This window comes from Equus caballus, chromosome 6, assembly GCF_041296265.1.
Source record: "Equus caballus isolate H_3958 breed thoroughbred chromosome 6, TB-T2T, whole genome shotgun sequence".
NCBI lineage: Eukaryota > Metazoa > Chordata > Mammalia > Perissodactyla > Equidae > Equus > Equus caballus.
In genome coordinates, this window is record NC_091689.1 from 49,483,911 (window position 1) to 49,511,622 (window position 27,712).

The 27,712-nt window shown below is 38.2% G+C and overlaps 1 protein-coding gene across 5 annotated transcripts; it reads left to right on the plus strand.

The window, feature by feature from the left end:
* Positions 1-27,425, plus strand: LOC100630090 (C-type lectin domain family 2 member H). Of its 5 annotated transcripts, none has more exons than XM_005610919.4 (6): positions 1-92; positions 8,345-8,470; positions 10,019-10,203; positions 12,365-12,543; positions 13,123-13,229; positions 14,197-17,266. In XM_005610919.4, the coding sequence occupies exons 3-6, from the start codon at positions 10,128-10,130 to the stop codon at positions 14,336-14,338; spliced, it is 504 nt and encodes a 167-aa protein (XP_005610976.1). In that variant the 5' UTR covers positions 1-92; positions 8,345-8,470; positions 10,019-10,127; the 3' UTR covers positions 14,339-17,266. The 5 variants fall into 5 exon arrangements, with proteins under 5 accessions (XP_005610976.1, XP_005610975.1, XP_070125949.1 ...); XM_070269848.1 differs by lacking the exon at positions 1-92 and adding an exon at positions 3,350-3,542 and having other exon boundaries at positions 14,197-14,522; XM_070269846.1 differs by lacking the exons at positions 1-92; positions 10,019-10,203 and adding exons at positions 3,351-3,542; positions 27,253-27,425 and having other exon boundaries at positions 14,197-14,310.
* Positions 27,426-27,712: the final 287 nt, after the last annotated feature.

The window sequence follows — 27,712 nt, forward strand, 5'->3', positions numbered from 1 at the left end:
ACCACATCTTCTGTATCCATTCGTCCCTTGATGGGCACCTAGGTTGCTTCCAAGTCTTGGCTACTGTGAATAATGCTGTGATGAACATAGGGGTACGTATATCTTTATACATTAGTGTTTTCAAGTTCTTTGGATGAATACCCAGCAGAGGAATAGCTGGATCATATGGTAGATCTATTCTTAATTTTCTGAGGAAACTCCGTACTGTTTTCCATAGTGGCTGCACCAGTTTGCACTCCCACCAGCAGTGTAAGAGGGTTCCCTTCTCGCCACATCCTCTCTAACACTTGTTGTTTCCTGTCTTGTTAATTACAGCCATTCTGATGGGAGGGAGGTGATATCTCATTGTAGTTTTTTTTTTTTTTTTTAAGATTGGCACCTGAGCTAAAAACTGTGGCCAATCTTTTTTTTTTTTTTTTCCTGCTTTATCTCCCCAAATCCCCCCTGGTACTTAGTTGTATATCTTTAGTTGCAGGTCCTTCTAGTTGTGGCATATGGGACGCCACTTCAACGTGGCCTGACGAGCGGTGCCATGTCCGGCCTAGGATCCGAACCCTGGGCCACCGCAGCAGAGCACGCGAACAAAACCACTTGGCCACGGGGCCGGCCCCTCATTGTAGTTTTCATTTGCATTTCCTTGATAGTTAATGATGTTAAACATGTTTTCATGTGCCTGTTGGCCATCTGTATATCTACTTTAGAGAAATCTCTGTTTAGATCTTTTGCCCATTTTTTAATTGGGTTGTCGGTTTTTTGTTGTTGAGACTTATGAGTTCTTTGTATATTTTGGATATTAACCCCTTATCCGATATGTGGCTTGCAAATATCTTCTCCCAGTTGTTAGGTTGTCTTTTCGTTTTGTTGATGGTTTCCTTTGCTGGGCAGAAGCTTTCTCGTTTGATGTAGTCCCACTTGTTTATTTTTTCTTTTGTTTCCCTTGCCTGGTCTGACATGGTACTTGAAAATATGCTGCTAAGACCGATGTCAAAGAGTGTGCTGCCTATGTTTTCTTCTAGAAGTTTCATGGTTTCAGGTCTTACATGCAAGTCTTTAATCCATTTTGAGTTGATTTTTGTGCATGGTGTAAGATAATGGTCTACTTTCATTCTTTTACATGTGGCTGTCCAGTTTTCCCAACACCATTGATTGAAGAGACTCTCCTTTCTCCATTGTATGCTCTTGGCTCCCTTGTCAAAAATTAGCTGTCCATAATGTGTGGGTTTATTTCTGGGCTCTTGATTCTGTTCCATTGATCTGTGTGTCTGTTTTTGTGCCAGTACCATGCTGTTTTGGTTACTATAGCTTTGTGTTATATTTTGAAATCAGGGAGTGTGATACCTTCAGCTTTGTTCTTTTTCCTCAGGATTCCTTTGGTTATTCTAGGTCTTTTGTTGTTCCATATAAATTTTAGGATTCTGTGTTCTATTTCTGTGAAAAATGTTATTGAAACTTTGATTGGGATTACATTGAATCTATAGTTGCTTTAGGAAGTATGGACATTTTAACTATGTTAATTCTTCCGATCCAAGAGCATGGAATATCTTTCCATTTCTTTGTGTCTTCTTCAATTTCTGTCAACAATGTTTTATAGTTTTTGGTGTACAGATCTTTCACCTCTTTGGTTAAGTTTATTCCTAGGTATTTTATTCTTTTTGTTCCAATTGTAAATGGAATTGTATTCTTAATTTGTCTTTCTTCTACTCTACAGTAGTTTTTGTAATCAAACATTTACTGCTGGGGGAAACTAAGTAAGGGGTATAAGGCTCTCTCTGTTATTTCTTAAAATTTTTCCCTCACAACAAGCAATTCTCTGCAACATCAGCTGGATGTCTTAAAATTTAACTCAATTCTAACACTAGGTACCAGGAGATAGTGTCAGCTTCCACAGGTTCCTGGTTCAGTCCCACAAGACTGCTCCCCACCCCACTTTACATGCCAATCGCAAGTCGTAGGTCTCCAGGTTACCTACAACTTATATCCGATTTAGCTACAAATTGGAGGTTTCTACAACCTCCTTCTCAGGTGTGATTAATTTTCTAGAGCAGCTCACAGAACTCAGGGAAACACCTATTTTATGTTTACCAGTTTAGTAAAGGATATGATAAAGGACACAGATGAATAGCTAAATGAAGAGATGCATAGGGTGAGGTCTGGGGGTCCCCAGCACACGGGAAGTTAAGGTACGTCACTCTCCCAGTATGGATATTTTTGCCAACCTGGAAGCTCTCTGAACCCTGTACTATTGGGATTTTATGGAGGCTTCTTGATGGAGGCATGATTAATTATTACCCCATTTCTAGCCCTTCTCCCCTCTCTGGAGGATGGAGGGTGAGGCAGAAAATTTCAAGCTTCTAATCGTGACCTGGTCTTTCTGGTGACTAGTCCCCATTCAGCAGCCCACCCAGAGTTACCTCAATAGAACAAAAGATGCGCCTAGTGCTCTTATCAGTTAGTGATTTACAAGGGTTTTGGGAGCTCTGTGCCAGGAACTGAAGAAAGATATATATATCTCACACACATATATATATATATATATATATATATATCTCACACACACACATATATATATATATATATATATATATATCACACACATATATATATGTGTGTGTGTGTGTTCTATTATCTCACAGTTTGTTAGAGGGGACCAGGCCCCCATTTAGTCTATGGCTACTGGTTCCCCACTACTGAAGCAAGATGTTTCTGAGTGCTCTTGAAATGCCCCATAAATGATGCGGTTCTCCAGTCTGACTGGTCTGAACAGGCATTGTTCCCATCTGGATGGAGCCTGGATACTGTTTCCTCTAATCATCTCATGTTTTTTTTCCTCTGTCCTCTGGTAGCTTCCTCAAACACATCCTGCTGAACACTCAAGGAGGACACTCTGTAGATCTCCAGAGTTCTCTCTGTGTGTATCTTTCTCCTTTCTGATAGTCTGTCTCCTAGAGGCATTGTCTCTGAGCTTTGCTTACTCAACTCACTGACTCCATTGGCGTTTGCTTGGACTTCTCCTTTTTAATCTATGCCTATAAAGCTGTCTCAGCAGTAAGTGGAGGCAACTGTGGAGCTCAACAATTTTGTTTTCAGAGGATCACTGCCCTTCATTGCATGATAGCCAGACTTGAAAAGGATTTTTTCATATATTTTATCTTTTTTTTTCTTTTTAGTCGATTAAGGCAGAAGAATAAATCTGGTCCCTATTATTCTATTTTGACAGGGGACAGAAGTTTGTAGAGTTGATCTTTCTAAGTTGAAAGCACTTTGCGTTTTAAAGTTCGAAAGCCGGGCTCGCATTTTACATAACACATTATCTCTCGTCTTCTAGCGTGTTCTGCTTTCACTTTCATGTTCCTTAGAGCCGACCTTCTTATAAACAGCACAGAGGTTTTGCCGCTTTTTCAGAGGATTTGCCATTTTTTTCAGAGGCTTTGTCGTTTTCAGACGGTTTGTCGCTTGTCTAAGCAGCAAAATGACAGAGGCTTCACCGAAAGTACTGCAGACAGACCTTATTTTCAGAGATGGCATGGAGGATGCGGAATCTGGTAATGTGAAATAGATTAAACTTGAAAAAACTAAAAGAGAGGAGAGGAGATTTTCCTCAATTGAAGTATGTTGGAAACTGCATTTCATGAGTGTTAGCACTTCAGAGTCAATCTCTAAAAAAGGAGATATGTTTTGAGGGAAAAGAGGTAGGTGGGAGGACAGGTAAATAATTGTTATGTTAGTTGTTGGATTACTGTGTATGTTACTTAAGCATTTCTGGGGCAGGAGAGATGAACAGTGAATTAAATTACAAGAGGATAAGGGGAAAATGTTCTTTGTGTTAGTTCTAATATTTTTCACAGGTCCCTGGCAACTTGCACCCTGGCAAGTCACATTATGATGTTAAAGAACAGCTCATTTATATCCCAGAGTGATGGCAAACCCAGACTCCAACACTTTGTAATGTATTTACTAACAAAAGTTGCTTGCAAAACTGAGGCTTTGGGTGTATGTATCCTTTGTAATTTAAAAACACATGTGGAGGGTCGTGGTGGGGGTGGAAGGCTGAACCAAACCTCCAGCAAATCTCTTAGCATTTTTAGCTTGTAACAAATTTGATGAGAAAGAGGAAGAACATAATGGATGCATGTTTGTACTTAGTCCAGCAGAAAGGTGCTTTATACTGAACCTCTTATCTTCTGCTGTTTAAAAAACATATCTTTCATTTTTTTCTTCTTTTTTCTCCTCCCTCCTTGAATTTATTTTTTATTTGCAGAACAGGATATTGGATTCTCTGAAAAACAGTGTTTATATTTAATGAAAACACAAAGTTTTTAAAGAATGTTAATGTTTACCAGCTAAGCCAAGTGCTCACAAAGCTGAAAGTTATACTTGTTAACACTGAGCTATCAGAACGTTACACATTGCAGTTATGAAACATGTTTTGAAACGCCAATGATTTTGTAAATTAACTAAGTATTTTGGATGATGAAACTAATAATTAAAATTAGACTAGTTATATCGTTAATTTATTTGTTCTCCTGAGATAATTCCTAATACCATTTTTCCAACTAGAAATTTGAAGATTAATGTGTTCAGAGTGTAGTATAAGAGACATATGAATTTGGAGGGAGACTGGAAGAGGACATACCATAAGAAAGGTAGAAGAAAAATAAGTAAGCCAGAGGGAGAAATGGAGCATGATATAAGGGAAGATGTTAGTAGCAGGAGCTAGATATAGAGAAATAAAGGAGAAGAGAAAAGGGGGCTTTTAGAAGATTTGTAAGATGGACAAATAGGAGATTTATTGGGGAGATTTACATCTTACCCTTCTAACAATGAAAAAATTGTGAAAGTCATGATATTCTGAGTTTTTAAGACACTTTTGCGGTTAGTGTAGAAACAGAAAGAATGAAAGTTGGGATTTTTATATGGAGTCAAAATCCATTTGTCATTGTATACTGTTTAAGACAATCCAATCCTATTTTCTTCTTCCCTGCCTAGAATTTAAACTGAAGCTCCCTGTTATTATGGGAGATATATATGAAATGAGTGAGACATAGTTGTTGACAGAAAGTCAGCAGGAACTTTTTTTAAAGCATAATTTACACTCAGTAAAATTCACTCTTTTGATGTCCATTTCTATGAGTTTTGACAAACACTTACAATCATTTAGCCACCATCACAACCAAGATACAGAATAGTTCGTCCCTCCTCTACGTCGAATATATCATCCCAGTCTCTCTTAGTCTGCAAGGTTTCTGCTGAGAAAAACACTGATTACCTTATGAGGGTTCCCTTATATGTGAGAAATTTGTTTTCTCTTGCTGCTTTTAAAATTCTCTCTTTATCTTTGATTTTAGACAGTGCTACTATTGTGTGTCTTGGAGAAGATTGTTTTGGCTTGAACTTTTGGGGTGATGTGTTAGCTTTGTGAACTTGGACATCTAAGTGTCTCTCCAGGTTTGGGAAGTTCTCAGCCATTATTTCTTTATATAAGCCTTCTCTTCCTTTCTCCCTCTCTTCTCCTTCTGGGAGTCCAATCATACACAGATTATTTCTTTTAATGGTGTCCCATAATTCACATAGGCTTTCACTCTTTTTCGTTCTTTGCTCGTCTGACTGTAAGATTTCAAAAGACCTGTCTTCCAGTTCACTAATCTGCTTGCTTGAGTCTCCTTGATCTCATTGAATTCTTCAGTTTAGTCATTGTAGTCTTCAACTTTAGGATTTTTGCTTGATTTATTTTAGTGCTTTCTATTTCTTTGTTGAACTTCTCATTTTGTTCATACATTGTTTTCCAAATTTCATTTAGTTGTCTATCTGTGTTTTCTTGTAGTTCACTGAATTTCTTTCAAGGATTATTCTGAATTCTTTGTCAGACAATTCATAGATCTCCATTTCCTTAGGGCCCATCATTGGAATTTTATTAGTTTCCTTTGGAAGTGGTATCATGTTTCCTTGATTATTTATGATCCTTATGGTCTTGTATTGGTGTTTGTGCACTTGAGGATGTAGGCACCTGTCCAGTCCTTACAGAGTGGCTTTGGAAGGCAAAGGCCTTCAATAGTCAGCCTGTCTAGAGATTTTGGGTGGGCTGTGTAGTGCTATTCGTAGGTGGGCTTGCTGTTGCAGTCCTTGGGCAGCCCCATCTTGAGAATGGTTAAAAGCCTGGGCAGCAGTATTCAACATGGTATTGGGCCCCATGAGGACCCTGGGTTCACAGGTGCCCCCCTGGAGCCTGGGTTCATAGGTATTGATTGGGAACTTGAGTTCACAGGAGTCACCCAGGGCCATAGGGGCCAGCTAGTGCTGGGATGTGCCAGGAGACTTTTGAGGCCAGCTATTTGCTGGAGCTCACTGAGAACCGCCTGGTGACATAGGAGTTGTGAAGTGCTGGGGTGAGCCGGGGATACGGGTTCATGGGAGCCTACCAGGAGTCTGTTAACAAAGACCAGAAGCCTGGGGCCACTGAAACTGCCTGGGGCCATGGGAGCCTGCAGGTGATGGAGTGGATCAGGAGCTTGGGTTCATGGGCTCCCTTTAGTAACCTGAAGCCTTGGAAGCTACCTGGAGCCATGAGCACTCCTTGTGGGCCCTCTGTGACCACTGAGCCACCTGGAGCCACTGGAGCTAGCTGGCACCCAGGTTGGCCAAGAGCATAAGTTCACAGGGGCCCTCTGAGAGCCTGGGGCTGAAGAAGATGCCTGAGGCCATGGAATCTGCCGGGGGCTGCCAGAGACAGCAGGTTACAGGGTGAGCCAGGGTCTGATTTCATGGGAACCTTCCTGGAGCCTGGTGCCGTGGGAACTGCCTGGGGCTGTGAGGGACAACAGGCACCAAGAGCCTGGATTCACAGTGGCCTGCCAGCACCCTGGTGCCAAAGATGCCACTTGGGGCCGCTGGAGCCTCCTGGAGCCACTGGAGCTGTCAGTTGCCTGGGTTCTCAGGACCCTGCAGGTAGCCCTGCCATGGGAGCTGCCTGGAGTCATGGATAGTATCTGGGGCCTCTTGATTAGGCAGGCACTGGGGTGAGCTGATTTCTTGATCCCTGGGAGTCTACAAGGTCACCACAGGAGCTGCCAAGGGCCACTGGAGCCAGCAAGCACCTGGATGAAAAGAGGTCTGGGTTCCCAGGAGCCTGCCAGGATCCTGGTGTCACAGGAGCCAGCTGGGGCTACTGAAGTTGGCAGGTGCAAGGGTAAAACAGGGGCCTGGGTTCCCAAGAGCCCAGAGGAAGCCCTGCTGTGGAAGCTGACTGGGGCCACTGGAGTAGGCAGCTCTAAGATGAGGCATGTGGGGAGACCCTGGAGTCCTTGGCTCTTGTGAAGGTATTTTTATGTGCAGATAGTTTAAATTGATATTTCAGGGTGAGGAGTACCAGCTGATGTTACTTCTAGAAGCACTTTTATTTCTTCCTAATCTATATGTCTTTTATTTCTTTTTCTACTTCTTGCCTTTTTGTCCCCATAAAACCTCCAGAATGTGAAATTGGGCTACTGAGAGCAGACATCTTTACCTTCTTCCTGCTCTTTAGAGGAAAGCATCCACTCTTTTCACCATTAAGTATGATGCTAACTGTACTTTTTCTGTAGATGACTTTTATTGGGTTAAGAAGAGTCCTTCAATTTTTAATTTTGGGAATTTGTTATCGTGAATGAATATTAAATTTTTCATGAATTTTCTTTTTATTTTATTTATTTATTTTTTCCTTTTTCTCCCCAAAGCCCCCTGGTACTTAGTTGCATATTCTTTGATGTGGGTCCTTTTAGTTGTGGCATGTGGGACACTGCTTCAGCGTGGCTTGAGGAGCAGTGCCATGTCCACGCCCAGGATTCGAACCAATGAAACACTGGGCTGCCTGCAGTGGAGCGCGCGAACTTAACTGCTCGGCCATGGGGCCAGCCCCTGAATATTAAATTTTTACATGCTTTTTCTCTATTTATTGAGATGATCTTAAGCTTTCTCTTTTCGTATTCTGTTAAGGTGATGAATTGCATGATTTATTTTCTAATGCTTCTCTCAGTACTTTTAACCAGATTTCTTAATTATGGTGGTAAATCTGGATTGTTTGTCTATGTCTTTTTCATCCTGATTTCTACTCTTTTTGTTTTTTACTCTTTCATTAACTTTTCTTCCAATAACTGGAAGATTCTCTAGGGGAAAACAATTCAGTTTCTCTTATCTCTGGCCCTCTTTGGGCCATGGCTATCATTTATAGACCAGGACCTTTTGTGAAAGGGGTTGACAGTAGGAGAATTGAGGTACAGCTTACCTTAGAGGTTGACTCTGTGATGAAGTTAAGTTTTTTTTTCCCCTAAGGCCTTCATGAGGTTGTGATTATGACATTTGTATTTTATAGGTAAAACTCTCCAAAGAAAATGTGCAGCAATAATACCTCCTGTAACCCTTGCCAAGATTTATTGTTGCTTCAGCCTTATAGCAGTTCTAACTGCAAGTGTGATTGTGCTTTCTATTCTTTTGGCAGGTAAGTTACTTGTTCTCCAAACTTAACAATGTTCTCCACGCATTTATGTCATCAATAAATATTTATTGAGCTCTGTCACATGCTAGGTGCTGTGGGAAATGTGGAGGTATATCAGCAAACAAAACACACAAAAATCCCTGCTCCTGGGAACTTATACTCTACTAGAAAGACACAGATACTATAATAAATAAAAGTAGGGGTGGGACAGTTTGTGGTACACATATAGTAGCCAAGGTAAGCCTCCTTGAGAAGATGATCTTTCAGGAAACTTTTGAAGGAGACAAAAGAGTCATGTGGCTACCTGGGGACAGCACTCTGGGGAGAGAGCAAGAAGAGTGAAGGACCAGGAGAGGAAGCTCCCTGGTGTTTCTGAGGACCAGCAAAGAGGCTGATGCAGCTAAAGCAAAGTGAGAATAAGGAAGAGGAATAGGCCGGGGGCAGGGAGGTAATAGCTTTGTAAGTCATCTAAAGACTTTAGCTTTTACTTTGAGTACAGTAGGGAAGATCAGGAAGAGGGAAGTTGTAGGAGAGAATGTCATGATCTGACTTTCATTGCAGAATAGCCATTTTGACTACTACGTTGAGAATAGATTTTTAGAAGACAAGGGTAGAATGAGAGAGACCTGTGAGGGCAATTCTGCAGAAATCCAGGTGAGAGATGATGATGGCTTAGGCCTGATGATAACGGTGGAGGTGGGATAGGGTGGTCAGGTTTGGATATTTTAAAAGTTGAGTCAAGAGTATTTCATATCAGATTGGATATAAAGTTTTAGAAAGATAAAAGTCAAAGAAACCTCTAAAGATTTTTCTTCTGAGCCGTGGCAAGAATGTAGTTGCCATCCCTGATAGGAGAAGGGCTGTGGGTGTAGGAGTTCCATCTGTGGAGCTACTTCTTAACGTATCCTAGTCAAAATTGCCATTTGATTAAAGAAATACTCAGGTGAGATCTGAGTTTTTATCTTCTACTTACACAGATTGAGAATGTACAAAAGTAAAGGAGAACTATATATTAAAAAAAATTCCATTGTATATAGAGGTGATAGGTTCTTAGCATTGCTTAGCACGCTAAGGTCTGTTCAGGAAGAAATAGCATCATTTTAGTGAATAACTATTATGTATATTCTGATCATATTAGTGATATTCAAAAGCTTTTTGTTTCTACAACTCCTAAATGTGACCTGAACATTTTGAAAATTAAACATCCCCAGCAAATTTTTGTGTTTTCATCTAACATTTTTCATCAGAGATTTAAATAGTTGCAATGATGTAACTTCCAGCTCATTGTAAATGTTGCATTTTAAAATTAATCTGTTATATTGTTCTCTTAAACGTATCTCATGGAATCCAAATTCTGTTGTGATTTGATACTTGCCATTATCCATTTAAAAAAATACGTGAACAAAAACTTCCTTAATCTTGGAAAAAAACTTTTTTTTTTTTTTTTAAGATTGGCACCTGTGCTAACAACTGTTGCCAATCTTCTGTTTTTTGGGGTTTTTTTTGCTTTATTTCCCCAAACTGCCCCCCATACATAGTTGTATATCTTAGTTGCAGGTCCTTCTAGTTGTGGGATGTGGGACGCCACCTCAACGTGGCCTGACGAGCGGTGCCATGTCCACGCCCAGGATCCGAACCCTGGGCCTCTGCAGCGGAGCGCATGAACTTAACCACTCGGCCACGGAGCCGGCCCCAATCTTGGAAAATTTTACTTTGTCATCTTCAAATGCTTGTTTGTATGTTGTATTTCTACTTGATAATTTTATCACAGCATAATACGTAATATCTTTGTATCCTTAAAAGTCACTTAGCTTTTATTATTTAATACATTTTTGCATTTTTTCTGCCACAAAATACATATATACATTGAAATTTAATTTTAAAAAATCGTATAACCATAAGCCTCTCTTAAAATAATTTCTTCTAGATTAAGTCAAAATTATAACTTTTAGTAATACTCAATATTTTAAAGTAACATTATAAATTCTAATAATTATCAAGAGAAAAGTAAATTTATATATTTTATTAGTAAATCATAAAATGTGAATTAATGTATATGTTGTTCTTGATAGTTTGCCAAAATGCAGTGTCTGTCACATATAGCTAAAATTATAAGTTGTTATTTGTGGAGTATGACAAAAAGCATGCTAATTCTTCAGTACATGCCTGCACATAGTGCATTTAACTCTAGTAGTTTCCTTTTGGTGTAATTAAATTAGAATAATTTATAAAATCTCAGAGATATCTCCATTAATAAAGCTAGACGTTGTGATGAATTTTTTCCTATGAATATAATGAAAGAGATTGTTTAATCTACTAATCTCCTCCACCTCAAAAAACAAACCTTAATTGGTCTAGCAGTAAGCATCAAATTTTATTTTATTTTATTTTATGTTTTTGGCGAGGAGGATTGACCCTGAGCTAACTCTGTTGCAAATATTCCTCTTTTCACTTGAGGAAGATTGTCCCTGAGCTCACATCTGTGCCAATCTTGCTCTATTTTGAATGTGGGACGCTGCCACAACATGGCTCAATGAGGGGTGTGTAGGTCCATGCCCAGCATCCAAACTCACAAACCCTGGGCTGCCAAAATGGAGTATGTGAACTTAACCACTTCCCTACTGGGCTGGCCCAAATTTTATTTTTGTTAATAACAGGAAGAACCAGGGCAGGCTCCATGGCTGACTGGTTAAGTTCACTTGCTCTGCTTCAGCAGCCCAGGGTTTTGCTGGTTCAGATCCTGGGTGCGGACATGGCACCACTCATCGAGCCATGCTAAGGCAGTGTCCCACATAGCAGAACCAGAAGGACCTACAACTAGAATATACAACTATGTACTGGGGGGCTTTGGGGAGAAGAAGAAGAAAAAAAGAAGATTGACAACAGATGTTAGCTCAGGTGCCAATCTTTAAAAAAAAGTAAAAATTAAAATAACAGAAAGAACATATTAAATGTTTTATATGAGAACATAAGATGAGCATTATAATGGAAGTAAATATTTTGTGATTTTATTTGGTAAGATCAACTTTAATACCTGAAAACAGTTCAGTTATCTAAAAAAGAAAGCAGTCATACTAACATTTACAGCTATTCGTTTTCACTCCATTATCCGTTGACTTAACTAGGGATGAGGATTAAGAATAGCTGTAAAGAAATTGCTTACCTTTAAATATAAGGGAAAATAAAAGCCATCTTTGGTATTTGGTATTTCTCACCAAATCTCTTTTTGCTTTGCTTTCACTAGAACTTCCAGGAAGCAATGTATTCTTTCTTAGATGTTAAGAGAGGAAAAGGTGAGGTTATGAAACAAAAATTTGAATCTTTCAATAGCCTACACTCTGTAATCTTGCTGGTTTCAGAACAAGGACAAAAATATTTTTTATACATATTTAACAGAAATACATATAAATGAGAAAACTACAGGAATCCATATGTTGTATTTTTGGTACCCAAGTCAATATTTGAATTGTGTTATGTTTTGTCTACTGGAAGCTTTTGTACCCCTTAAGAAATGTACCATAGTAAAACCTAGGAAATGTAAGGAGTTTGCCTTTCTTTTGTCAAGAGGAAAGAGGGCTAATACTAAAGAGGCTGTGGGAAAGGAGAATCTATGATACTAGAAAAGAGTACTACTGTACTGTGGAAGTTAAATCCTATAGAAATTGACTTCCTTAAAACCATTAGTGTCTATGTATCCCTTGGAAAGTCAGGTGCACGGCTACCTGTTTCAAGACTGATGACTATTGTGCTTAGGATAAGACTCTTAGTGATGAGTTGGGAAAGCAAATATTGAACATACATACTTCAAAATGGACCTCAGGATGGTAAGTAGAAAGATAGATAAAAGGGATGAGAAAATTTATTTATTATACTTTCTTGTGATTTTCCATGTTTTAGTGGGACAGGCAACATCAGTCTTAGAGGTCCCTGTGTCCGTTGGCTGCCCAAAACAATGGATTGGATTTGGAAGTAAATGTTTTTATTTTTCTGAAGACGCAAGGAATTGGACATTCAGCCAGGCTTTCTGTGTCTCATTAGAAGCTGATCTTGTTCAGTTTGAAACCCTGGAAGAACTGGTAAGAAATGTTTTTAGATTATGTTCTTTATTGAACACTTAACCCCTGAGAAAGGGAGACTGTACAGAGTTAAAGCGGAAGGATGAAGGATCCCATGCCGGGCAGACTTGGGGATATGGGATGCAGAATACTGCCTAACATTTGTTGGGGCTGTATTCTCTGCCTGGAACTCTGTTAGACATTTTAGATACATTTTTTCATATAATCCTCATAGTTAACCTGCAAGCTTAGAAGAATTGTTCCCATTGTACAAAGGAATATGGTAATCATATAATTTTATCATCTAACTCAGGACATTTTGGGGAGTGAAAGTGACAATATTGATATTATGCTGGAACAACAGGCATAATCTGGGACTTTCCTAGTCAAACGGGGAAGTATGGTCACTTTAAATAAAGTAATTTGGGATCAGAGACATTGAATTACTTAAGCTGAAAATTGGGGAAAAAGTCTAATTCCAAAGTTTAAGCTTCTCAATTATACCACGCTGCCATCCAAAAAGAGAAGGCTGAGGGGAAGGGAGACTCAAGAGTAATACGAGAGAAAGAGACGTGTTTTCACTTCTGTGTTTTATAACAGAATTTCCTGAAGAGATACAAAGGCCCTTCTGATCATTGGATTGGTCTTAGCAGAGAATCATCATATCACATTTGGAAATGGACAGATGACAGTGAATATAATGCCTCGTACGTTTTGCGACCACTTTTTCTTCTACTGTGCTTATGTGTGGTTATGTATGTGAGTTGTGTTTATGAGACAATAAATTTAATTTCCTGGAAAGCTAACTGCATTATGAGGGGAGAAATATAAATGTTTTTTATACTCTTCCATTTATTAGCTGTGCCTTTAGAAAAACTTCACTTACTGATTTCAGTTGAAATTCTTAACATGATGATGACATTTGACATAGTTCTTACACTTTCATCAACTGATTTAAACTTTGCTGAAATCCCTATTTAGAACGTAGAGAGAACAGCTGATGCACAGCAGGGGACCTAAAATCATAGAAAGCCACTGAAGGACTGATATCCAGAAGATTCTAAAATCCACTCTTCCAGCTGCTGCATCCATTCATAAAAGGCAGGTCTCCAGGAAACATATGGAAATCTCTTCTGAAGTTTTATCACCAAAAGAAGGATCTTAGTAATAGTTCCTTGGATTGTGAACATTTCAATGGGGGTATTTTGATTGTAGCCATTACATTGAAGCAGATAAAACGTAGGGTCTCAATCACTCCCATCAATCAAAGCTAAGCTCTTTTAGGATTTTGCAAGTAAGTAACTATATTTATTTTCACATATTTGTGAAACAGTTCAGGAGAAGACTGAAAATAATCTTCACTGAAGGCCACTGATGCAGCAGTTCATTTAGCTACAACAGCAAGTACTGGTTAAATACCTAATCAGCATCATAACTGGGTTTGGTATAGATGGATGAAAACTTGTGATAGTCAAGCAGGGACCTTCAGAACATAAAAGGAACTGAATACAGAAGTGTTGTATATTACTAAGAAGCCATATTAATGACAGATTTTTACTTTCCTCTTATTCACATTAAAAAAAACCCTGGAGTGGGGATGCTGAAGATTATAGTAGAGAAATGAACGTAGGTGTCCAACCCATGAATTTTTAACATTTTTGTGTTTGGTTTTAGGTATGTTATCAAAGGAGTTGGAGAATGCGCCTACCTGAATGACAATGGAATCAGTAGTGCCAGGACCTACACGGATAGGAAATGGATTTGTAGCAAGCCAAATGATATCTACAGGTGCCAAAAGAGTCCAAACCCTTTTTAGGAAATTTAGAAAAGATGCATTGTAAATTTGTTATATGCAGTTGCTGCTCCGTTTCTTGGTCTACCAAAAATATTACCAATATGCATTCATCATATTCGTTGATGGTAAAGATGCAAACTATCATAGAGTGTATAATACACAGATTTGGAAGAGCATGATTCTAAATTAAATGGGGATTAAATGGTATTTATATTTTAAACACAGAGTGTAATCAGTATCAGTGAACACCTCTTTTCCTATACAGATATTCCTTTCTTTGCATACATGGGACCATAAAAATGACCATGCTAGCTGGAACCATGCAGAATGATTTTAAAAATCAATGAGAAAAATAACAACTGTTCTATGACCTTTAAAAAGATTTGTAAGCAGATTCAAAATTCTCTCACTTTCAGTTACAAATATAAAGGAAAGTTTAAGAGTACTAAAACTAATATTTATTTTGTACTCTGTATTTTAAAACATACATACACTGATGAAGTGCTTTTCATACTTTAATTCTCAGTGTTTATATTTTAAATTACAGTGTGCTAAATAAATGTTATACCTATAAACAAATACATTCTTTATTTTACCTTTTCTTGGATTTAAAATTCTGCTTTTATACCAGATTAAATCACAAATAGTTACATTACTTGAACTCGTTAAGCATTCAATGCCCAATCTCAGAACTCTTTATATACTATTGAGTTTTAGAAATGAAATGTTGTAACTTTTTAATGGCATAAGCTACACTGTACTGATGAGTCCCAAAAAGGACGAAATAACAATTTACAATGCATCTTTTCTATTTGGTACTTTCATTTCTCCTATTTTATTGGTGTATTTGTCAATTTCTTTTTTTAATTCTGTTAAATTTTATTGTATAAAGTTTAAGGTTATGTTGTTAGATGCATACAAATAAATTTCATTCAGGAATTGGATCTTTTTTTCAGTGAGCAGTAACTTTAGTTAACTCTAACAATGCTTTTTGCTGTACAATCCATTTTATCTCAAGTTTTCTAAGAAGCAGAGACTATGTATAGTTCACTTCTGTATCCTCAGAGACTAGCACAATGTCTTAAATGTAGGATACTTTCAAAATACATCTGTGGCTATACTTTCATGGCTGTGAGACTCTGCCCTATTTGCTTGGTTTCTGCTACCTTTCTCACAAAGAAAGCTAAATTTCTACAGAAATCTAGAAAGTTGCGAAAAACCAAGATTTTATATTTATAAACTGTGTGTGACCAACTCACAAATGAAATTTGAGTCAAACTTTTACGAACTAGTTTCTAAGCCAAATATCTAAAGCATAAATTCCATTTCTTACTGGCTGTGACCTTGATACATTATCTAGCCCCTCAAGCAGAGTTTCTTCATATGAAAAATTAATGTAATAAAACAAGTTTCAGTGGCCAGTTGTAGATTCAAATGAAATAACAGATGAAAATCTCTTGCCAGCATATCTGACTCATGGTCAATGTTTAATAAATTGTTGTTCTTCCATTATCTTTTTATGGAAATAAAAGTAAAAATAACAGCTATAGATCTACTTTCAGAGTGGGAACTTCTAAGTAACGTTAAGTTCATTGTCATTTTTGAGCAGAAAGTCAGTGAGCTGTTTAATCAATTACTAATGCTTCAGTGAAAATCAGTACTCATTGAATTAATCATTCAAAGCACATGTGGGAAACATTTCTTCACAGGAACAAGGCTGCAAAAGTACATGGTGTATCACATAGGAAAAATCTACATCATTTGGGACTTACCCCCTCCTTCCCCTTTAAACCCATTCTGATTCATTTGTTACATTGCAACCAAAGTGATCATTATAATCCAAAAAAATGATCAGGTCATCGCTTGCATAAAATCTTTCAGTGACTTCTCCTTTACTCTTAGTATACAACCCAAACTCCTAATGGTAATCAAGATCATGTGATTATATCACTGCTTTCCTCTCCATCTTCTTCTCCTAGTCGTCCCCTTCGAAATCCTTGCCCTCCCCCAAAATTTGACACCAAAAAAAGTAATAATAAAAGAAATTATATATCAAGTACATTTCCTGCTAGTGTACAGCATCCCAGCTTGTAGAAAGATCCAAGAAGGTGCAAATGTCAAGCCGGAGTTTATACAGAAACTCCAGAGTGATCATGTCCATTGGAAATAATATTACTGTTTCAGCAATTCTAGAAGCAATCAGGGCACAGCCATCTATAAGTAATTGGGATTAGAGCCACATCAGCAGCTCAAAGATCGAAAGAACTGAATTCCAGTGTAGAGGATGAAAGCTCCAAAGGAGCCAATCAACTTTTGGGGTGGCAAATGACTTGAGAGATGCAACCACAGAGACGAAGTTTGATCGGTTCATCCTTAGTTTTAATGTAATCATCACCTTCCATGGAAGTGCTTTCTGATCTTTACATTAGGTTATATTTTCCCATCCCTGTGTTCTCAAAGCTGTTATTTCCCCCAATATAAACCTCATTACTTTGTATTGCTATTGCTTAATCAGTTTTCTCATTTCTCTGTGAGGATGTAGCTACATGCAGGGAGGGGACACAGTGACTTTTCCTTCACTATGTTCTCAGTGCTTTGTGTAGTCCCTAACGGTAGGAATACAGTTAATATCTATCAAATGAATTAATGTTGAATATAGTTTTCTGTTGTGTATTTTTTAAAATCATGTTTACTCTTAATAGTTTGTGGCTTAAAAACATGGGTAGTCCTTCTGTGCCATGGAATATACTTAACATCTTCTGAGTTTCTTGGTTTTGAGTCAAGGAAAATACAGCAGTTACACAAACTCTCCCCAAAATAACCTGGAAATATTTAAGATAAAGTATCTATTCTAAACATAGCAATGATGCAAATTATATTTAAACATTTTTGAGGTCATCATTCATCATACTTATATTATGACTAATAAATAAATAAACTGGAAATAGATTTTGATGTTTGTTCAATGGAAATGAATGTACAATGTATGTATAACTATTATTTTTCAATGTGTGAAATAGATTTAGTGCTGATATTTAAATCTTTTCAGTGGGAATCCCATTTGAGATGTTTCATTTTGCAAATTGGATGCTTTTAATATTTCAGTCAGAACTAGACTTGGACTTCTAGTGTGTCTCAGAATATGATGTAATGACCAGAAAGGACATTGAGACCTCAAGAGCAGAGATAACCAAAAAATAGGTGGAGAGCAAGAAATAGAAAGACTCAAAGTAATAAAAATGGAAAAAGAGAGGAGCCAGGACAAAAGAAGTGAACTCATATTAGATTTGTTGCAACAGGAATTCAGATGGAAATTGTGGGTGGGACCACAACTTCTGGTGGGACAAGCTAGGGTAGATTCATGTCTCCCTGAGCCTCATCTGAAAATAGCACAAAGGAAAACCAGTAGAGAATTTTTAAAGATGACAAGATGAAGGTGAGCTGGTTTTGGACCCCAGGACTGGAGAACCAACACAGTGGCAGGGCATCTTGTGTCCTCTTCTCACTACATCCAAAAGAAAGTTACTATGACTTGGCATTTCCTGACCCCCAACCTAAGAATAAAAGGCAACCCAGGCAGACTCTTCCCTTATCCTGATTGATGGCTTCCCACTGACAAGATTAGGTGAGTCCAGCAGCACCAGCAAAGAGGAGATATTGGGAGACCCACTGACAATGTGCAGCCAAGGAAAGCACTCACCGTTCCAGACCTGAGACTCCCCTCTCTCACTCAGAGACACACAGGGTCAGGAACACCAGCAGAGATGAACCCACCACAACAAGCACACCATCCAGGAAGCTTCCTTTATCTTTGGGCTGGAGACTCCCTTCCTCCACCTAGATGCGCGAGCCTGAGCAGCTTGGAAAAGCTCCTTCTGCCCCTTCCAGCAGCACCAGCAGAGACCAGGGGAGCCCTTGTGGTACCAGAAAAACCAAGAAGACCAAAATAACACTGTAAAGTCTCTGAAAATTAGAGTGTCATTGGAACCACAGATCACAAAAATGGACTAGAACATGAATACTAAATCTAAACAGGGTGACTGCCTGCTGAAAGAAAAATAAATAAATACTTCCGAGAGTCTCCATACATAATAGCCAAAATGTCCAGGATACGATAGAAAATCACCCATCATATCAAGAACCAGGGAAACTCTTGACAAAAACTCTTAGAAAATTAAGAATGGGAGGAAGTACCTCAAGTCAATAAAAGGCATCTACAAAAAACATACTGCTAACATCATATTTAATGTTGAAAGACTAAATGATTTCTCCCTAATATCGGGAACAAGGGAATTATTGTGGCCACCTCTTGCCACCACTGTTGCCAGTGTTCAACATTGTAGTGGAAGTTTTAGGCAGTGCAATGAGACAAAAATAGATAAATAAATAAGACATAAAGATTAGAAAGGAAGGAATAAAACTACCTCTATCTGCAGAGCCCAAGTTTGTCTATGTAGAAAGTCTACAGAGTATAAAAAACAAAACAAAACAAAAACCTCCTAGAACTAATAAGTGAGCTCAGCAAAGGTTGCAGGTTACATTCAACACACAAAAATTAACCACATTTCTATATAGTACCAACAATTAATACGTGGAAACAAATTAAAAACACAATAGCCTCCGTAATCATTCCAAAGAAAGTGAAATACTTACGTATAAAATTAAAACATATTCAGGACATGAATGCTGAAATTTTAAAATGCTGATGAGAAGAAATGAAAGAAAATCTAGATAAATGGAGGTACATACTGCCTTCATGAATTTGAAAACTTAACATAGGGAAGGTATTCCCAAGGTGATCTACGGTTCTTCCCAAAGTGATCTGTAGCTTTAATGCAATTTCTGCCAAAATCTCAGCAAGATTTTTGTAGGCATAGACTATAGACTAGCTTACTCAAGAATTTAAATGGGAAGACACAGAACCGAGACTAGCTAAAACAATATTGAAAAAGAAGAATAAAGTGGGAGAAATCATTCTATATGATGTTAAGATTCACTGTATTGCTGAGATCATCAAAGTAATATTGACAGAATTCTGGACACACAGATTTATATAACAAAATAGAGAACCCATAAATAGACCCACATAAACGTGATCAAGTTTTCACAAAGGTACAAAAGCAATTCAGTAAACGATGCTGGAGCACTTGGACATCCACTGGCAAAAAAATGAACCTTCACCTGAGCCTTACATCTCAAATATTAAGCCTAAAGGGATCATAGACTTAAATCTAAAACACAAAACTAGAAAAATTTAGAAAATAAATAGGAGAAAAATTTTTGCATATAGAGCTAGGCAATGAATTTTTAGGCCTGATACCAAAATAAAAAATCGATAATCTGGACCTCATCAAAACTAAAAACTTTTATTCCACATAAGACCCTGTTAAGATCATGAAAAGACAAGCTAGGGACTGGGAGGAAAATTTGCACACCAGCTGCCTGACAAAGGACTAGTATCTAGATTATATAAAGAACTCTCAAAACTCAACAATAAAAAAATCAATTAGAAAATGGGTGCAGTGACTATTTTTAAGAAAGATTTCATGTTTTTTAGAGAAGTTTTGGGTTTACTAAAAAATTGAGAGGAAGGTACAGAGATTTCCCTCTCAATTTTGTTGTAAAGCCAAAACTTCTCTAAAAAAATAAAATGAACCTACATTGACACATCATCATCACCCAAAGTATATACTTTACCTTAGGTTCATTCTTGTGTTGTATATTTTATGGATTTGGACAAAAGTATAATGACCTATATCCATAATTATAATGCCATACAAAATATTTTCACTTCCCTAAAAATCCTCTTTGCTCTGCCAATTTATGTCCTCTACCTTCCCACCCCTTAACCTCTGATCTTTCTACTGCCTCCATAGTTGTACTTTTTCCCAGATGTCATGCAGTTGGACGCATACCCCCTTTTCAGATTGATTTCTTTCACTTAGTAATATGCATTTAAGTTTCCTCCATGTCTTCTTATGGATTGATAGCTCATTTCCTTTTAGCTCTGAATAATATTTCCTTGTCTGAATATTCAGTAGTTTATTTATCCATTCACCCACTGAAGGACATCTTAATTGCTTCCAAATTCTGGCAATCATGAATAAAGCTGTTAAGAATATCTTTCTGCAGGTTTTTATGTGGACATAAGTTTCCAACCCCTTTGGGTCAATGCCAAGAAGCGCGACCGCTGAATCATGTGGTCAGGTATATTTAGTTTTGTAAGAAACCACCAAACTTTTTCCAAAGTGATGACATCACTTTGCATTCCTATCAGCAACGTATGAGAGTTCTTGTTGCTCCACATCCTTGCAAGCAGTTGGTGTTGTCAGTGTTCTGAATTCTGGCCATTCTAATAGGTGTGTTGTGGTATTTCACTGTTGTTCTAATTTGCATTTCCCTGAAGGCATATGATGTGGATCATCTTTCACATGCTTATTTGCGTTTGCATATCTTCTTTGGTGAAGTGTCTGTTAAGGTCTTGGCCCAGTTTTCAATTGGGTTGTTTATTTTCCTATTGCTGAGTTTTAAGAGCTCTTTTATATTTTGGATAACGGTCTTTTATTAGATGTGTCTTTTGCAAATATTTTCTCCTGGTCTGTGACTTGTCTTCTAAATTCTCTTGATAGTGCTTTTCACAAAACATAAGTTTTTAATTTTAATGAAGTTCCATTTATCCATTTTTTATTTCATGGATCATGTCTTTGATATGTCTAAAAAGACTTCACCATACCCAAGATCATCTAGGTTTTCACCTATGTTATCTTCTATGAGTTTTCCAGTTTTGCACTTTCCTTTAAGTTTATGATCCAATTGAGTTAATTTGTGAAGGGTATTAGCTCAGTGTCTAGATTCTTTTCTTTTTTTTTTTTTGCATGTGGATGTCCATTTGTTCCAGAACAATTTGTTGAAGAGATTATCTTTGCTCCATTGTATTGCCTTTGCTCCTTTGTGAAAGACAGTTGACTATATTTGTGGTAGTCTATTTCTAGGCTCCCTATTCCATTCCATCCTTTGACCAATACCACACTGTCTTGATTACTGTAGCCACGCAGTAAGTCTTAAAGTCAGGTAGGGTCAGTCCTCCAACTTTCTTCTTCTCCTTTAATATTGTGTTGATTATTCTGAATCTTTTGCATCTCCATATAAACTTTAGAATTAGTTTGTCAATATTCATAAAATAACTTGCTAGGGATTTTTGATTGGGATTATATTGAATCCATAGATCAAGTTGGGAAGAATTGACATCTTGACAATATTGAGTCTTCTTATCCATGAACATGGACTATCTCTCCATTTATTTAGTTCTTCAATTTTGTTCATCAGAGTTTTGTACTTTTTCACATATAGAACTTGTACTTATTTTGTTGGATGTATACCTAAATATTTCATTTTTTAGGGTCCTAATATAAATGGCATTTTGTTTTAAATTCCACATTCTACTTGTTCATTGTTGGTGTATGGGAAATCAATAGACTTTAGTATAGTCTCCTTCAACTCCCAGACATAAGGCTAATATCATGTGGCTCAAAACCCCAACCTTCTACTCACATGGTTATTTTTTCTGCTGTGTGTGGCTAGCCTCACTTTAGCATAAACTATCTAACCAGGATGCTTTTATTACTTGGGAAATTCTAAAGGTTTAGAGGTTACTTCCTAGCAAGCAGGACAAGGGGTCAGACTTCTCTTCGGGTAAAGTTAATTCTTCACTACACAATGGGCAAAAGACATGAACAAATATGAACAAAAGAGAATATACAATGACAAGCCCGAGAAAAGATGCTCAACATCATTAGCCATAGAGAAATGCAAATTAAAACCATAATGATATATAACTACAAGCCCACCAGAATTACTAAAAAAGAGTCACAATACTAAATTCTGATAAGGATGTAGATAAACCGGCTCATACACTGCTGGTGAGAATGTAAAATGTTACAGACATTCTGGAAAATAGTTTGACAGTTTATTTTTTTTTAATTGTGGTAACACTTAATAGGAGAGCTCCGCTTTTTACAGATTTTATTTTTCTTTTGAAGATTGGCCCTGAGCTAACACCCGTTGCCAATCTTTTTTTTTTCTTCTCCTGAAAGCCCCCCAGTACGTAGTTGTATCCTAGTTGTAGATCCTTCTAATTCTGCTATATAGGACGCCGCCTCAGCATGACTTGATGAGTGGTGCTAGGTCTGTGCCCAGGATCCAAACCAGTGAAACCCTGGGCTACCGAAGCAGAGTGTGAGAACTTAACCTCTCAACCACAGGGCTGGCCCGATTCTTTTATAGATTTTTAAGTGTACATATAGCATTGTTATCTATAGGCACAATGTTGTACAGTAGATCTCTAAAACTTATTCATCTTGCCTAACTGAAATTTTATACATGTTAATTAGCAACTCTCCATTTTTCCCTCCTCGCAACTTCTGGAAACCACCCATTCTGTTCTTTTCTTCTATCAGTTTGACTATTTTAGATACCTTATATAAGTGGAATCATGTGGTATTTGTCCTTCTGTGACCGAGTTATTTCATTTAGCATAATGCCCTCCAGGATTCATCCATGCTGTTTTGTATTGCAGGATTTTCCTTTTTTCTAAGGCTGACTAATATTCCATTGTATGTATGTATAACATTTTAAATCTTTATGCTTGTCCAAACCTCTATCTTTGTTCTTAGAGGCCCCCAGGAATTTAGAGTATGCCACGTTCCATCAATATTAGCATGTGCTGGGCCTCATTAGCTCTCTGAGACAGGCAAGTTACAAGCCAGACCCTTGGGTAGAAGCCAGAAAAGTTGTGGTTCAAGTACGGTCCAACTCCTTCTAATGAGAAGCTGGGAGCTGGTTTTATCACCTTTTCACTCTACACTGAGCTGAAGGGAGGAGCTGTCGGAAGTGCACTCAGGCTTATCCAAAACTGCCCCTTTGTTCTCTGTAGTTCCCAGGGGATTAGTCTATGCCCAGCGTCATCAGCTCTTCAAGACATGCAAGTTAGAAGCCAGTTCCTTGGTAGCACCTGGAAAAGTTGGGATGCTAGATGTGCTGTCCAAACTTCTTGTTTTTCTGGGAGACTCTGGGAGCTAGGCACCCCCTCCTGATTATATGGCACTATATATGAGGGATGGAGAGTATGATGAAAGAATGTTGTCAGTTTTTTCTACCAGCTTCATGTAGGCAGTTTCACACTCACCCAGGGTGCAGGGAAGAGTCCAGAGTCTCCTATTCTGCCATCTTGTTGTGACCTTGACAGTTTCTTTTAAAACTAAACATGTAGCTTTATTTCCAGTGGCGAAAACTTGTAAAGAACCAGATGTCCCACAACAGCTTAATGATTAAACAAATGCTGTTACAACCATGTTACAACCACACAATGGAATGCTACTCAGCTGTAAAAAAGAAATGTACTATTGATACCCGCAACAACTTTGTTGAATCTCAAGGGAATTATGTTAAATCAAAAAAGCCAATCACAAAAGATTACATAATATATGATTTCATTTATATAACCGTTTTGAAATGACAAAATTGTACAGATAGAGAACAGGGGCTAGGGACGGATGAAGGGAGAGGAAAGAGGAGTGTGGTTACAAAGGAGTTACAAGATGTATCCATGAGGTGTTGGAATGGTTCTGTATCACAATTGTGTCAATATCACTATCTTGGTTGTTATATCGTACTGTAGTTTTTAAGATGTTACCACTGGGGAAAACTACGTAAAGGGGGCACGAGATCTATAATATTTCTTACAACTTCATGGAAATCTATAATGATCTGAAAATAAAAAAGTTTAATTAAAAAATAAAAGCTAGGGGCTGCCCCCGTGGCCGAGTGGTTAAGTTTGTGCGCTCCACTGCAGGCAGCCCAGTGTTTCGTTGGTTCGAATCCTAGGTGCGGACATGGCACTGCTCATCAAACCACGCTGAGGCAGCGTCCCACATGCCACAACTAGAAGGACCCACAACGACGAATATACAACTATGTACCAGGGGGCTTTGGGGAGAAAAAGGAAAAAATAAAATCTTAAAATAAATAAATAAATAAAAGCTATATTCCTCCCTTTCATGCACAGAGTCAGAACCCACTACTTAAGTTTAAGGGTCAAGTGCAAAATAAATATGTGGAGTGCCTTGTTTAAAAATTATTAACTTCAATACATTGATGGTAGATTCTTAAACTAAGTGTGGGGCCCTTTTGAGCATGGCAAACTGGACTACTGGACAGACTGCATGCCCTTGTAGCTTGTCTTGCATATAGAATCACTTTTTGGCCAGTCACAATTCACTATTGACAGCTCATGCTCAGTGTTTTTGCTTCTTGAAGATGGTACTTTTCTGTGTCGACCTACTTAATAGTAGTTGCTTGGCTTAGCGGACTTCACTCATTTCTCTCAGGTCCTTTTCATGAGGCACTAGGGTGAAACACACCACTTCTCCTACCCTTGAAAACATTGACATTCAGAATATCTGAACTCAGGCTCTGGCCAGTCAGAACAGTCTCTCGCCAGTGTTGTACATTTGAGGGAAACAGCTTTATCTGAGCTCAGGAAAAAAAAAAGGTTGCAGGTATCTTCCAGATCAAAGCTTCATCAGGAAGATTTTAGATACTAAAGTTCATAATATCTCCTTAACCAAGCAAGAATTATTAGTGACTGAATGATAGCTATATTAACAACTGAAGTTTGGACATCTTTACCTAAATCATAGATTTCATTCTTCAGAACAAGGCTGTCACCATATGGATCTTAAAGGTGAGAGAACTTAATATGCTATAATAACTTGTAGAACAATAAATTATCACATTAGCATTTTAAGAACAACAGGAATTATTATCTTACAGTTCTGGAGGTCAGAGTTTCAAAATGGATCTTATTCAGCAAAAATCAAGATGTTGGTAGGGCTGAGTTGCTTTTGTGCTATAAGGGGCAATCTGTTTCCTTGCATTTTGCAGCTTCTACAGGCCACTTGTATTCCTTTCTTGTGGCCTCTTGCTCCATCTTCAAAGCCAGCAGCATGGCATCTTCAAATCTCTCCAACTGTAATACTGCTGCCTTTCTCTGATAAGGATCCATGTGACTAAATTGGGCTCACTCAGAAAATCCAGGATAAATCCAGGATAATCTACCATCTCAAAATTCTTAACCAAAAAAAAAAAGAAACAAGAGGAAAAAAAGGTGGCTGGCCCCGTGGCCAAGTGGTTAAGTTTGCACACTCTGCTTCGGTGGCCGGGGTTTGCCAGTTTGGATCTTGCGTGCAGGCCTATGTACAGCACATCAAGCCATGCTGTGGTGGCATCCTACACAGAAGAACTAGAATGACTTACAACTAGGATATACAACTGCTTACTGAGGAAAACTGGCAATATATGTTAGCTCAGGGCCAATCTTTGTCATCAAATTTTGGCTCTGGAGCCAACATTGAAAAAAAGAAAATCAACCATAAATGGTTGGCACCAAGATTCTGTGGCCAAAGGCAATCAGCAACATCAAAAAAAAAACATTCTTAACTACATCCTCAAAGACTTTTCTTTTCATGAAGAGTAACATATTCACAGGTTTTTGGGATTAGCACATGGCATCTTTGGGGGGCCATTATTCTGCCTACCACATATGTGTAAAGTCAAACAGCTATCAGGCTACAAGAATCATATTTGGGTTGGGTTTATTTTTCTCCAAAGGCTGTGTTCTTTCACATTATAGCGTACTGCCTTTTATATTCCTTTCTCATTGAATATATCTACCATACATTCTGTTGTCAAAGGCAGAAAGGCCCAAGGGAAGTGGGGCAGAGGTCAGCTAGGAGTTAATAATTTTCATGAGGTTTTGCTGTTTCCTGTAACTTCACATCAGTGAGCTGTTCCAATTTTAAAAATCTGATAATATTACTTTTATATCAGTCGGTTGAGATAGTCATTTCTTCTATTGAGTAGTAATGGGTATCCTGAAGGGGCTTTTTCCTCTCCTTTCACGTCCAGTCTCTCATTTCTGTCACAATTAGTCTCTCATTTCTGTCTCTCAAATATAGGCCCAATTCTAACAGTCTTTTTTTGGAAAAGAAAAAAATCCTTTTCTTGAGTGAAATTATAAGAACACTCTTTCTGTGTACTCACTCCCCTCACACTGCAACACCCTAGGGACCATGTAAAAACATGTCACTGTCAATGGTTTCAGCTATTAGACATAGGGTTGCATAAGAAACAGGGTGACATGTCTTAGAAGTTATGAAATTCACATAGTTTAATATAAAGCCCTTGTGTTAATTGGAAAGTTATTTTCTCACATTTCTCATTTCATAATTTGTGCTCAAGCCCTCTTAAATTTCAGGTAATTTCCCAACGATACTATATATTCTCTTCTCTCTGGGCATAAATGAATGCAGTACCCTTCACCTGAAACACTTCTCCCTCCATCTCAAATGCCTCACTTTTGCATTTAGTTAACTCCTACTCAGTTCTTCAGTTTGTAAATTTAGTTAACACTCCCTTGAGAAAACGCTCCCTGAGATAGGTATCCTCATTAAACTTAAACTTATTCTACCGTCTTTTGCAACTTGTTACAATGAATCAAATATACCCATTTACTTTTCAAGTTCCTATTAAGTTCTTCAAAGGAGATGTGGGGACCTGGAATTGGCCACCCCAAGATATGTCTCTTTGGCATCAGGATTATTTGAGGCTGATTGCTTTTGATAAACTGGGACAGGGAAGGAGGCTCTGAGGAATGGAACTTGCCCTTTGTTAGGACACGTTTACATTTGTAAGGTAAATCTCTATCTGTAAAAGGTGCCTCCCTCTCTGTACCAGGAAGAAGAAAGGAGATGACTTTCTCTCTAGAAACTCTTAATCAATACCGAAGGCAAGGACTTAAATCTGCATTTTATTGTGCTTGTCTGGTAACCTCCTGTAACTAATTTCCCTCCCCCTCCCAACTTTGGCATTTCTTTAAGGATTAAGCATCTTTCCTTAGGCTAGGAACTGATCGTTGAGCTCACCTGTGACTGCCCAGCTCCAGACAATCGACTTGCCTCCTGCTACGCCCACCAAGATAGCAGACCATTACCTGCTGTGTCCACCAAGCACTGTGCCAACAGGGCAATCTTGTGACTATTGTGGGAGGGATATTTCAATCACATGTGAAACACCCTGTTTGGGGGTATATAACCACTATGTGCACCCCACTTCTTGGGTGCCCTTTCTTCCTTCGGGAAGAAAAGCCCCGGGCCATGGTTCCTCATAAAGCTTTGTTTAATTTTCTCTTGCTATTCTGTCTTATGTGAATTTAATTCGTTCTCCGGCCAGATGAACCCACTTTGGGAAGAGGAAATGTCTTCCTCCCCTACAGAGAGTACAACATCTTGTTCATTAGTGTATTCTCAGAGTCCATCTGGCACAGTGGTTGAAAGCTAT

What these genes read in the sequence shown, in the direction of transcription:
- LOC100630090 (XM_005610918.4), top strand. Translation starts at nt 3,470, where the DNA reads ATGACAGAGGCTTCACCGAAAGTACTGCAGACAGACCTTATTTTCAGA. An exon ending in CATGGAGGATGCGGAATCTG is followed by an intron (nt 3,543 to 8,344) that starts GTAATGTGAAAT and finishes TGTATTTTATAG; the next exon opens with GTAAAACTCTCCAAAGAAAA. An exon ending in GCTTTCTATTCTTTTGGCAG is followed by an intron (nt 8,471 to 12,364) that starts GTAAGTTACTTG and finishes TCCATGTTTTAG; the next exon opens with TGGGACAGGCAACATCAGTC.